Genomic DNA, 12,948 nt, shown 5'->3' with positions numbered 1-12,948 from the left:
CAGGGAATGGGCTGAGGGGACAGCTCTGGGGCTGGCATCCCACCTGGTGGGATCAGATAGCCACAAGGAGTGGCGTCCCTGAGCAGGCCGGTTCCACCTCCCCCCACGCCTACCCGGGGGGCCTGCCTCTCTAGGCACGTGGTTTGGTGCCCTTTTGCCCTTAACGTTGGCCTCTGGACACTTGTGAGCACTCTCTGCCTTATTCCTGGGGGACAGAGGAGCTGCGGGGCAGGGCAGGGATGGGGCGTTGTGCCTATGAGAACAGTGACCCCCCCCCGCCCCCCAATACCCAGGAATCAATCCATTTCCTCCCGCTCTGGGGCAGGGCATGAGTCCTGGTGGGCATGAATCCCAGGGCTGGACTCTGGGCCCGAATAGAGCAGGGAAGGCAGGCAACCTGACCTGCAGAGCCCCAAATAGCCCCGGCTGCCTGTCCAGCTGCCCCTGCCCTTCAGGGCCTGCTCCCTGGGCTCTTGTGACCGTTCGGGCTGGATCCCCTTTCAAAAGAACAGGGACAGCAGCTCATTGGCTGGGCCCTTGTGGCGAAGTGTGTTCAGCCAATGGGGTTGGGAAGGCAGGCCTAGGGCGGGCTGTGGTTGGGGGCAAGGGAAGGCATCCTCTTGGGATTGGAGGTAGAGTTCAAGATGACTTACCGCTGTCATCAATTGCATTGCCTTCACTGGGATCTTAAAGCACCAGCAGGAAGCACTTGACTTTGCTCCCGGAACACAAGGAGTGCTTGTCAGCCCTTCAGCCCTGGCCCCAGAACACCGTTCAGGGTGGGGAGTGGGGGCTGGCCCCCTGGTACGGGGACTGTCCCCACAGGGAGCCCTGCTTTCCCTTCTCTGTCAGAGAACAGTAACCCAGGGTGGTGGGAAAGAGAGCTGGGGAGGCCAGGGGCCCAGGCACCTGTTCCTGGATCTGCCACTTTTTCTAGGACCCAGCTGTCCGCCCCTCCCATTCCTGGGTGCCACTGAAAACTTCCAGACCTCATGAAGCTGATGGGTCAGGGATTCCCAGGCTGCTCTCTGCTAGGAGCTGGGATTTCCATTCATTCAGTCCATGTTTATCGAGTGCCTTCTATGTAGCCAGCACTGTTGTGCTGGGGAGACAGGCAAGGACCCTGGCCTCAGGGAGCTTAGGGGGAAGAAACGGTAGAGGATGTGATCAAGGCAATGAGACAATGCCAGGTAGAGGTCAGTGCTGCAAAGAAGCCGTGGCAGATGGGGCCGCGTGAGTGCCAGTGTCCAGTCAGGGGGCAGTGTGAGGAGGGTGGGCTTGCCCCAGGAACCCCAGCAGTAGGTGTGAAGCCGCCCGCCCCCCAGCAGCCGTTAGGTGGTAGTTTGTGGGGGTGAGACACACAGAGGTCTCTCTGTGTCTTAGTTACCTGTTGCTGCATAATAACAGATTACCCAGACACTTGGTGGCTTAAAACAGCAAACATTTATATTATCTCACAGTCTCTGAGGCTCAGGAAGCTGGGAGTAGCTTAGCTGGGTGGTCAGGCTCAGGGTTTCTCAGGAGGTTGGCGGGGACTTGGTTAGGGGTGGAGTGAGCCCTTCCCAGATGGCTCACCCCTGTGAAATGGCTGTTGCCCAAATGCCTCATCTGGCCCACATTCAAGGGGAGGGAAATTCCCTTCCCACCTTTGGGAGGGAAGAGGATCAAAGAATTTGGGGCATATTTTTAAAACCGCCACACTGAGGGACTGCCTCAACTGGATTCTGCCTCTGATTGGGGTCCAAGCTTTGATCCTTTATTTATTTATTTGGCCACGCTGCTCGGCTTGCAGGATCTCAGTTCCCCGACCAGGGATTGAACACAGGACCCCAGCAGTGAAGGCGCCGAATCCTAACCACTGGACAGCCAGGGAATTCCTACAATCAGTGTTCATTTACCTAAGTATACTGCTGTGTAACCACTACTTTGATCAATAGGTAGAACATTGCCATCGCCCCACAAGGTTCCTTTGAGCCCCTTTCCAATCAGTACCCCTTACTGCTAATCATTTTTCTATCTGTTCATTTTGTTTCTTCTTGAACTTCATATCACCAGAGGCATATACTGTGTTCGATTCTTTTTACTAATATCTGTGTGACTCGTCCACATTATTGGGTGTACCGGCAGTTTGCTCTTTTTTATTGCTGTGTAATATTCCATGGTGTGGATGTACTACAGTTTGTGCACGCAGTCTCCTGTTGATGGGCACTTGGTTTCCAGTTTGGGGCTGTTGGGAATAAAGCTGTTGTGAATATCCTTGTACATGTCTTTGATGGACATGTGCTCATCTTTCTGTTGGGGGTATACTTACACAGGACTCTAAATGCTTGTCTATGCCTGATATGATCCTCTCTCAAAGACTGGCACATAGTAACCAAACTCACAAGAGACTGATGTATAGTTCAGAGGGTTGAGGTGCAGTTCACGCTGGGGAAATGTAATAGCTGTGGGTCTGGAAACTCATGTGCACATGGGCAGGGCCTCCTCTCCCTGTGGAAAAGCCGTGTGGAAGCCAATTCATAGTCTTAAGTTTGCTCAGCAGCAGGTGTTCTCAACTAGGGAGCTGGTTAAATGATTTTGGAAGCTGATCCCACTGCCCTGGGCAGGCCGGGCAAGCTTTCCTGCGAGGGGTGCGCCTACCTACTGAGGATGCCCTTCCCCGGGCGGTTGCTCAGTGTTCCAGTACAAATGCAGTGCTGAGTGCCTGCTCTGGGCCCCAGGTGCAGAGGCCTCAGTCCATGGCCCAGCGAGTCCTCTGGACAGATAGTCAAATTCTGCCTGGGTTCTGCACATTCCTTTTTCCTGGGTTCAAGCTGACTGCCCACTTCTGTGGACCTGTTCTTTCTGTGGACCTATTCTTTCTCTAGGTAGGTAAATACCATCAGGCTGATCTTCCTGGCTAGGAGACATTCAGTCTTTTTGAGAGACCTCTGCAGTATTTGATTTCACTGGCCAGGGGTTAATTTCTATAATTTAATTCCCTCAGTTCTGGAGTGTCTCATTACCACCCGCCCCCGCCAGGTTGTGCCTTTTCATCAGAAGATTGTGGAAACAGTCCTACTGTAAGGCGGTTGGGTGCGAGGGGACTTAAGTTCAGGCACTGGGGTGTTTGGGGGCTTTGCCACCACAGGAGGGACCTGGCCTCCAGCAGAAGGGCACAGATCCTCCTTCTGACCTGCGGTAGGGGCAGAGCTGTGTGCTAAAAAAGAGAACGGGTATTGGTGTCATCAGACCTGGCAAGCCCTGGCACCACTGCTTCCATGCTCCCTGAGCCTCAGTTTCCTCATCTGTAAGATGGGACCAACAGCACCCGATTTGTAGGTTGTGCTGGGATCACGTTAGAAACCATTTTGTACACAGTGGCCAAAGGGTCCCCAGTGCCCCCCTCCCTTGACAACCCCCAATGCCCCCCGTTCCTTGTTGCCCCTCGGGTCTATCTCCTCTCTCTGCCCTGTTCTGGCCATGGGGACATTGAGCTTATATAAACTTGTCTCCCCCATGGTCTCAAATGCTAGAACTCTGACCCTCAGTTCCTGAGCCCTGTTTCCTCTCCCAGGTGGCTCAGGATAGGGCTCATGTGTTCCAGCCTGTTTGCATGGGGCAGGGCAAAGACTGATTTCAACCCCTGTGGGATTTCATGCAGAGCAGATGATTTAACTGATTCGACTGCCGAACCAGAAAATTTCCCAGGCACACCTGGGAATTGGGTGGGCTTCTCCCACCTGTCTTCTGGGAAGCAGCCTTGGCACGTCCCGGTGCGGGCGGAGGCGAGGGGGTCTGGGAGAGCAGAAAAGCTCCAACGTGCCTCCTGCCATCTCCCCTTTGCTCGTGCCATAGGCTTTGATGAGCCCCTGCTCTTGGGGGACGGTGAGAGGTGATTAATGCCCCCACCGCCGTGTTCCCAGAGCCCAGCTGTTATCAGCCCTGCCCACCCACCCTTCTTCAGAAGAGGAGCCTCCCTCTGTGCCAGCCTGCCCTCACCTTTCCGAACACCGTCTTGTGAAGTGCCATAAAGACACTTCTTTAAACACATCATTGAATTCCCATTCGCCTGGTGCACTTTATGGTTCTGACGCAGCCTGCTTCCTCCAGCTCGGCTTTCGTGCCCGGGAGCCGCTGAAAGCTTCATCTGGGGTCAGACCTCCCCATCAAAATTTACTGCAAACATCCTTTTACAGCACCTGTCTCACTGAGCTGTGAAATACTCTCGCCTCTCCAAAAAGGAAAGAAAATTAAAACGTATGTTGTACATCTTTTATAAGAAAAATAAATCTCACTTGTGCTTTAAGTCGGCACCTGTCCTTCTGGCAGAGGGAGGTAGCGCGTGTTATAAATGTGTGGGGCATATGCCCACCGTAAGGGTCCTGCTTCTCCTCCTCCCAGAGCGAGTGAGGAGGGCCTGGGGGCGGCCCCGCTGATGATGAAGCTGAGGCTGTGAAGACAGCGCTCCGGTCCTCAACTGGCTTCTCCTTCCCATAAATCAGAGAGCAGTGCAGCCTATAGCTCCTCGGGGTCAGGCTGCAACCTCGTTCTGGAGATGAGTGAGAACGCTGACCTCGAGAGCTGTGCGCTTGGGGACCACAGGCCGGAAGGGCAGGCTGACAGGTGTCCCCAAGGTTGGCGCCTTGTCAGCCGGTAGCTGAGCTGGAAGCTCTGACGGTCTTCCTTTGCCGTCTCCGGGAAGCAGAGTTGTGTTTTGGTCTTTGCTGGAGAGAGGACTGCGCGGGCTGTGGGTCACTCAGAGCAGACCTCGGGTACTGGGGAGGACAGTGCAGGACAGAGCCCTGGGCTGGTTCCCGCCCTGGCTTCCTTTTGCTTGCCTGTGGCCAGGGCGACTGCTCTACTGATTTTGTAAAGCAGAGTGGTGGCATCTGCCAGATGGTGTCTGCTCGGGGACCTGAGCCATCTCTGGGCACCCAGACTAGTGCCGTGGGGTGCCTGGGGCCTGCCCCAGCCAGAGGGACTCCGGTCTTGGGAGTCCTATGGGGTTGGTCTGCGCTCTGGCTGACCAACCCCTCCAGTGTCACAGTACGGGCCTACACTCCGGCCACAGGTCCAGCCAGCTCTGAGTACTGGCACTCGGGCACGCCAAGGCCTCGGAGGGGGCCTTTGGTCTCAGTTGTGCAAGACGATAAATATGGGGACCCAAGTAACTTAAAGAGCTCCTGCACCTGCTTTGCCCCAAGTTGGAAAAATAATGTCTCCCCTCCCAAATTTTGTCCTGTTTTCGTTTGCTCTCTTTGGGCCTTCTTATTTCACACACAGGAAAGACTGAGTATATCTGATGTGTATATCGCACTCGACAGCTTCCTCTGTGTTTTCGCAGCCAATCTTCTTGTTCACAGCAAGCTTGGGTGCCAGGGAAGGCTGGCCTTGTCCCTATTCTAGAGACGAGAAAACTGAGGCTGAGAGGGTGAGCACCTTGCCCACGAACATGATGGTGGGAGGTCATGAGCCCAAACCTGGGGGGACCGAGGAGCAAGAGTGGAATCAAACCCCCAGCAGCGGCCAGGCCACGGGCCGGCAAACGCCCCCGACGGGCCGGGGGAGGCTGCCAGAGCCTTGCTTTTGCTCTCCCGTCCAGCTGTTCTAGATTTCTCTCCATTTCCCCACCCGTACGCTCTCTCCGACCTCAGGGCTTTTGCACGCGTTGTTCCCTCCTCCCGGAAGACCCTGTTCTGTTAGCAAATTTGCCCGCAACCTTCAGGTCTCAGCTCCTTGGTTCATTGATTCATCCCACAGATGCCCAGGGACACTCACACATGCTTTATGCTGTGCCAGGTGCTGGGAATCCAACATAAACATGACATATCCCCATATGGCCAAGGTCAAGCAAAGCACAGATGGTAGGGGAGGCAGCTGCTCTGGGAGGGGGAGGGCAGTGAGGAGGGAACTGTAAAGGAAGACCAGGCAGGAGGCACAGCAGGTACAAGGGCCCTGAGGTGGGAAACAGCTTGGCTGTTGGGGGAACTGAAAGGCTGAGGGGCTGTGGGCAGGGTGAAGTGCAGTGGGGAGGGTAGCACGGGAGGAGGTTGGGAAAGAGGCAGGCTCTCCAAGCCCTGGCAAGGGCTTGGGGTTTGAACTGAGCTTCACACAGAGAGACAGCTTCTATCTGACTTCTGTCCCTAATACCTCTGGGCTGCTGTGTTAGGAACAGACCATAGGGTGGACACAGGGAGTCAGCTGGCCGGGCGGGGCGGGGGGGAGGCGCTTCCAGAGGGGTCTAGGGAGTAATCAATGACGGAGGCTTAGCCCTGGTGGCAGTAGCAGAAGGCACGGTGTCTGTGGTGTTGGGGGGATAAATCTAACAGCCTGCAGATGGATGGAAGAGGGAAGAAGAGAAAGGAAAGACCCTTGGTTTGGGGCCCCAGCAAAGCCTGGGGCCGTTCACTGAGAAGGAGGAAGGATAGAAAGGTCAGAAGCTCAGTTCTGCACACACAGAATTTGGGGATGAGAGCAGGCTGTGGGCCTGGGGGAGCAGATGCTCGGAAGAGGCGAGGGGCTGGAGGTGCAGCCTTGGGATCATGAGCGTTTTCGAATGTGTGGAACTGATGTGAAAACCCAGGGAGAGGGTGTAGATTAAGGAAGAGGGGAGGCAGCAAGGAGGCTGAGAAGGGGGGCCAGCGAGCAGCCTGGGATGGGAAGTTTGGGGTCCTGAGAAGAAAGAAGGGGTTGGGGGTGCTGAGCGTACAGGGGAGGCCAGGAAAGGCCACTGAATAAGGACGAGTGGCCAGTGTGGTGCCTCTGACCTTGGCCTTGATGGAGAGGTGGGGTCGGGGGGAGGAGGAAGTGGAGACAGCGAGTGGAGACAGTGGAGTGAGGCAGAGAAACAAGGCCACAGCTACAGCGTGTGGAATGCGTGGTTGAGGGAGGGTTTTGTTTTAAAAGCCGGGGAACACCAGAAGGTGTTTGAAGGCAGGCAGGGCAGTCCAGTGGAGGGGGAGCCGCAGGAGTGAGTCCTTGGGGAGGTGAGCTGGGCGGCCTTGGTTGGGAGGAAGGACCTTCGTGCCCAGTGACCTGAGGGAGGGAGAACGAGATATGGGCAGGTGTGTGGGGGGGTGTTCTGCCTTGGTGGGAGGGGGAGGCAGCATCCACTGGATGGATGGCCGGGAGGACGAGCGGAGGAGCCTTGGGAGAGGGAGAAGAGGGAGGGGGCACCCACTTCCAAAGGAGCGGCTGGAGTGGCCACCTAGGGAAGATGAAGAATTTAGAGGGAGCCTCTGCTTGGTTGGTGGGAGTTTCTCGAGCGATTTGCAGCTCCTGGGGCAGACCGGAGAAACTGGGGGTACCTCTTCCAGGAAGCTGTCCCAGCCGCCCCTCTGTTTGGTCAGGCCCCAGACCTCACCTCGCCTCCCAGGTTTGGTGCATGGTGGGTGCTCAGTAAATATGTTAACTGACTGATCTGTATTCAGACTGCCAGGGAGAGGCAGAGCCTGGAAGGAGTCGAGCCTGGTTTTTGCTTGGTGGTACCGTCTGCCGGCAGCTGAGTGCTTTGTTTTGTGCCCAGCTAAGCCTGTTCTGCTTCTCATTTAACGCGAGGGAGCTTTCTGTGCCCCCATTTTACAGAAGAAGACAAGCAAGGCTTGGAGAAGCACTTCAGTTCCTTCAAATACCAGCACCATCCCCCCACCACCACCCCTGCAACACGCAAAGAAAGGAGCGTTTAAAGTAGGAGCTCTTGGCCTGTTTCTCAGATCATGGGGAGGGCAGACCCTTGAGAAGGAGGCTGGGAAATGGGCTGTGAGCATCCAGGGACTCTAGTGACAGAGGGGACTGTCCACGCTGGGTACCATCCACGCTGGATACCCTTGCCTCTTAGAAAGAATGAGAATGGCACTGCTGTGGGGGGATTCTTAATCTCTACCTGGTGGAAGCATTTTTAATCTGATTTGGGTGCCCCTGGGATGAGGTGCCCCTGTCTCCCCTCAGCATCATTTTCCCCCTGTGCTTGCCTCCTGCCCCACACCCTGGATCGCACCCACCCAGAACCTCGAACACGCTGTTCCGGATGGTGGAACACCCTTCCCTACCCTGGCTACCTCTCAGTCCTCTTCCCAGTCTCCGCTAAGCCCCCCTGGACTGGGGTTCCGGCTGCCTCCTCTCCCAGTCCCCGAGTGTCCCTTCCATAGCACTTCTTGGAATTTGGATTGCTTGCTTGATTGGGTAAAGCCTGGTCAGCCTCTGTCTCCCCTGCTGAGAATTATAAATTCACGAGGGCCAGGACCACGTTTGCATTGCTGGGGGTTGGATCTCCAGCACCCTGTGTAGGACCTGCGTGTGATGGGTGTTTAAGGGAGGGGGTGGGAAGTGGCTGCCGGAGAGTGTGATTCTATCTTGAGCTGGAGTTGGTGTAAGCAAATTCAAGGTGTAACGAGCTTTTTGTAATAATTCCCTACAGTGTTGAGCTGGACTGTGAACCGGGCCCTTTCCAGGCTCCTCGGGCATCTTGAGAAGCAGAGGCTTGGATGGACTGACTTTGGCAGGGCAAAGGCACAAATGGGGGACCCACCTGTCTCTTGAATATCTGTCTGTCTCTGCCTTTCCACAGAAGGCTCCAGCAGGCAGACCCTACCTCTCCCCCTACCCCCTCTAATTGCCCTCCTACCTCTGCACATTTTCTGATGCTTTTTGGGTTCCTTGACTGTGGTCTTTCCTGTTTGTTGTCTCCCCCTCCCCTGGTGGTCACTGGGGGCTGCTGCATCTGGGGAGTGTGTGGTGGAGGACAAGGCTGGGCTGAGAGCCAGGCTGCCCTGGTGGTCTCAGGCCGGCAGGGGGAGCCCACGAGCCGCGAGCCTGGACTGCTGCTTTGGAGAGAGGCTTCCCTGCCTGGGGCCACCCAAAGGGAAGACCAGGCCCAGCAGGGGAACCAGCCTGGGTGGACCCAGAATCTGTGAGTGGATGGGGGGCCTGGCTTCCCACTCACGAGCTGTATGACCACGGGTGGCTTCCAGACCTTCCTGAGCCTGTTTCTTTATCTGTAAAATGGGGACAATTCCAGCCACTCCCTTGATTCATGACTCACCCCAGTGGGCATCTCTCCGCGGGGAGCCCTCTGCCAATGCAGGGGGTTTGTCACAAACGGGCACCAGACCCACTTGGTTCTGTGGCTCTTTGAGGAGCACGGGTGTCCTGGTTCCCTGTGTCCTGCTGCCTACAAATAACGACAATGATGATGTAACTGATTGATGATGTAACTGATTCAGTGCCGTCGACCTACCTGGCCTTAGCATGTATGAGAAAGCTTGAAATTAGTCTGCAAGGGCTGTCTTGAAGATATTAGGGACCCAGAGGTGTGGACGCAACTGGAAAGTGGCAGAGTTGAATTCTGCACTCAGGTCTGTGGTGCCTGAGAGACACCCTCCACCTCCATGGGCCCCAATTTCCCCTCCTAACAAAGAGGGCACAGCAAGATCTTCCAGGGGACCCTCCTTCCACGCCCCTTCCCGTGTGCTTGCGGGAAGGATGGGTGTGCAGGGCTGCTTTGCACCCTTGGACGAGGCGAGCATCCCCATGAGGATAGGAGACCTGTGGGTGGTGGGGAGGCCCCCTGGACTGCTCCTCTCCCTGCCCGCCTGACTCTCCTGCCCACCCCACCCGCCCCTGCAGCGTTTCTGAAGGGCCTGAGTGACAAGCAGCGGGAGGAACATTACTTCTGCCGGGACTTCGTCAAGCTGAAGAAGATCCCGACGTGGAAGGAGGCGGCGAAAGGTAGGCCCTGCGCTGGGCAGCCCAGCTGTCCGGATGGTGTGTGGCCCTTTCAGGCCCATATCTTGGGAGAATCATAAAGACAAGGCCAAGAAGGAGAATGGCGGCAGCATTTATGAGTGCTTGCTGTGTGCAGGCCCTTTGCAGTGTCACCTCATTTAATTATCAACACAGCCTGAGGCAGGTTCGGTTTTTATCCCCATTATACCGTTGGGAAACTGAGCCTTGGACCTACAATCCCATGGCCGCTGGAGCTGGGATTTGCTGCTTGGTGTAGCGGCCTGCAGTGCAGCGTCCTGGTGAGCACGTAGGCCCTGCAAATTTCAGGCCTGGTAACCGGGAACCCAGGCCAAGTTACTTAACCCTCCTAGGCCTCAGTTACCTAGTGTGGAAAACGGGGATGGATGGCATTGATACTCTACCTGTGTGCAACGTTGTGAAGATTCAAGGAGATGAGTGTGTGCTGCACACAGTAGGTGCTTAGTCAGTGTGGGCTGTCATTACCGTGTCGTCGGTCCTCGCGTGGCACATTGCCTCTGGAGGTGGAGGGCAGTTGATGGCGGCTTGCCTGACTGGTGGCCGCTGGTGGGTCACTCTGCAGTGGGGACCTCTCTATGACCCCACCCTCGGCCTCTGCTTGTTCCAGGGGTGACCGTGAAGGTGGATGAGCCCAAGTACAAGAAGGACAAGCAGCTCAACGAGAAGATCTCCCTGTTCCGAGGCGATATCACCAAGCTGGAGGTGGACGCCATCGTCAACGCTGGTGAGTGAGGGCTTCTGGCCAGCCTGAGCCAGAGACCTGGGTGGCCACCTCGTCACTGTAGCAGGCACGCGTGGATGCCACCTGGCTCCAGTGAGGCTCGGGTGGCTGGGTGAGGGTGGCCTGCTGGCGCCACGGGAGCCCAGCGTGTCGGCAGCGTGGACTCCTCTCCCCTTGGAACCCTGACCTGCTGCGTCAGGGGCGCCTTGGCTGAGCTGCCTCGAAGCTCTGAGACCCGTTAGTGGCTGGTAAGGGAGAGAGCTCTGCTGGAATTGCGCCGGACTGCCCTGCCAGGAAGGCGGTGGCCAGATGGGGTGGTCCGACCTTGGGGGCTGCAGATGCCCCTGACCACTGCTTTCCTTCCTCCGCCTCCTGCCCTCCCAGCCCCCCTTCTAATTGGGGTGGGCGAGGAAACATGTTGGGGAGCATGTCAGAAGAAGGGTGGGGGTAGAGGCCCCTGCACCCCTGTCAGCTTCCTGCAATGGCTCTTGCTGGCTGGGCAGTTTATTGTGATGAGTTGAGGAGTCTTTTGTGTCTCTCCCGTCTTGGGAGAGGGAGAAAGGTGGCGGCTCTGCTCCCAGGCAGTGGTTGTCTGGCTGAGGTCAGGAGTGGTGTGTCAAGGGGCGGTCAAGTCCAGCAGGTGCTCAGGTGGTTCGCAGGACAAGGGCGAGTGGGGGCCGAATCCCCCCACTGTGGTTGCCAATTGTCACAGGACGGAGCCTCCTTCTTGGAGAAAGGTTTGCAGGCCTGGGCAGACCCCCTTGTCTTGGGTTCCAACTCATAGGGAAACTCCACTGTGCTAGCCCCTCCCCACCTGCGCAGTCATGGGCGCTCCCAGGAGCGTCTCAAATCTCCTTCATTGAACCCTTGGGCTTGCAGCCATTGGCTGACCCCAGTGCTGGCCAGGGCGTGGAGTGGCCAAGCGACTCTGGGTCTTGGTGGTGCCCGTGCTGGTCTTGCTAAGCGACTGGGCTTGAGTGACCAGGGGAGAGGTGGCCGCTCATCCGCTCTGGGCCCGCTTGTCTGTGATCTGGGTTGCATTTCCGGCAGTGGCATTGCTCTGCATGTCTCCCCGCTGATGTTCGCAGAACTGTGTGGTCACAGGGGTGTTCCCTCCCCCCTCATTGCCTATTTCAGCACACAGGTGACCAGTCACAGGAAGGTAGGAGTTCTGACTCGGAGCAGGGTGTGGTGGGGTCGCCTTTGGGTTTCTGCTTCCTCTGATATGTTTCTCTTGGGCCACTAGGATGGTGGGTAGCAGCGAGGTCCCCATCTGGGGAGACACGGGGCTAAGGCAAGTCAAGTCACAGTGGCCCAGGAGAGAAGGGTATTCTTGATGCCTGGACCCCAGAGGGATGGCCTGGTGTGGAAGGACCAAGCCTTGGGGCCCCGGCTGAGGGGACATTGCCACAGGCCTGCGAGGCTGCCCTGCCTAGTGCCCTGGGCCCTGTCAGTCACTGGCAAGGGTGTGGAAGGCGCCCCGCTGGTACTTTTTTTTTTTTTAATAAATTTATTTATTTTCTTTATTTATTTTTGGCTGTGTTGGGTCTTCGTTGCTGTGCGCGGGCTTCCTCTAGTTGCGGCGAGCAGGGGCTACTCTTGGTTGCGGTGAGCGTGCTTCTCATTGCGGTGGCTTCTCTTGTTGCGGAGCACGGGCCCTAGGCACAAGGGCTTCAGTAGTTGTGGCGCACGGGCTTAGTTGCTCTGTGGCATGTGGGATCCTCCCGGACCAGGGCTTGAGCCCGTGTGCCCTGCACTGGCAGGTGGATTCTTAACCACTGCGCCACCAGGGAAGTCCCCCCACTGGTACTTTTCTTCCTGAGCTGCAAAGTGGCCAGAGGGAAAAGTAGGGCATCTTATCACCTCTTTCCCAGCCAGGTTGATGGTCGGCAGCCAGGAGGGAGGGTGTGGGGACCAAGGCAGGGTGTGGGCAGAACGCAGATGGAGTGGTGTGGGGGCTCTGGAGCCTGCTCGCGGGGCTGCAGGCATGATTAATGGCTCTGCCTAAGTGCCCTTGTGCCTGGCCAGACTCTGAGTGCAGCAGCTCTGTCAGCCTCTCATGGCTCTCAGGGAAGTGCTTTGGTCCTGGCTTCATTTGATTCGCCAGGGCTGGGCGTGGCAGTGTTTGCTGTGTCTTTCTGGGGACTCCCCTTCTCCATGTACCTGCCTGGGCTTGCATGATGGGAATGGCGGGAAACCCACCCATTGGATAGTTGGGGATATTAGGGTCTGATGCCCATGAACAGTGATGCTCACGTGAACCGGGCATGAACAGAGCCCTCAGCACCTACCGCTGTTGTCAGTGCTAGAATCGATGTCAGCAGAGTCACTGGACGTCAACCCTGGCCCAGGGATGCCTAGAGATCCTGGTACTTCCTACAAATGAGCAGCTATGCCTCCCCCTGCCTGCCTCAGTTTACTAAATACCTCCTGGTGTGTCTTCCCGGGATCTCCTTTTTTTCTGGAAAGAGTCTCATAGCTGG

General features: G+C 56.7%; 1 protein-coding gene across 3 annotated transcripts in view; it reads left to right on the top strand.

The window, feature by feature from the left end:
- MACROD1 (mono-ADP ribosylhydrolase 1) overlaps positions 1 to 12,948 on the top strand; it is a 151,707-nt gene that overhangs the window by 1,057 nt on the left and 137,702 nt on the right. For all 3 annotated transcript variants that reach the window (XM_032640942.1, XM_032640941.1, XM_032640943.1), the window contains exons 2-3: positions 9,607 to 9,708; positions 10,352 to 10,468. In XM_032640942.1, coding sequence (XP_032496833.1) covers positions 9,607 to 9,708; positions 10,352 to 10,468 — 219 coding nt within the window. The remainder of the gene's footprint in view (positions 1 to 9,606; positions 9,709 to 10,351; positions 10,469 to 12,948) is intronic.

The sequence above is a fragment of the Phocoena sinus genome, chromosome 8 (assembly GCF_008692025.1).
Source record: "Phocoena sinus isolate mPhoSin1 chromosome 8, mPhoSin1.pri, whole genome shotgun sequence".
In the NCBI taxonomy this organism is placed as follows: domain Eukaryota; kingdom Metazoa; phylum Chordata; class Mammalia; order Artiodactyla; family Phocoenidae; genus Phocoena; species Phocoena sinus.
Note: the sequence above shows the minus strand (reverse complement) of the source record. Positions and strands in the feature narration are given on the sequence as shown.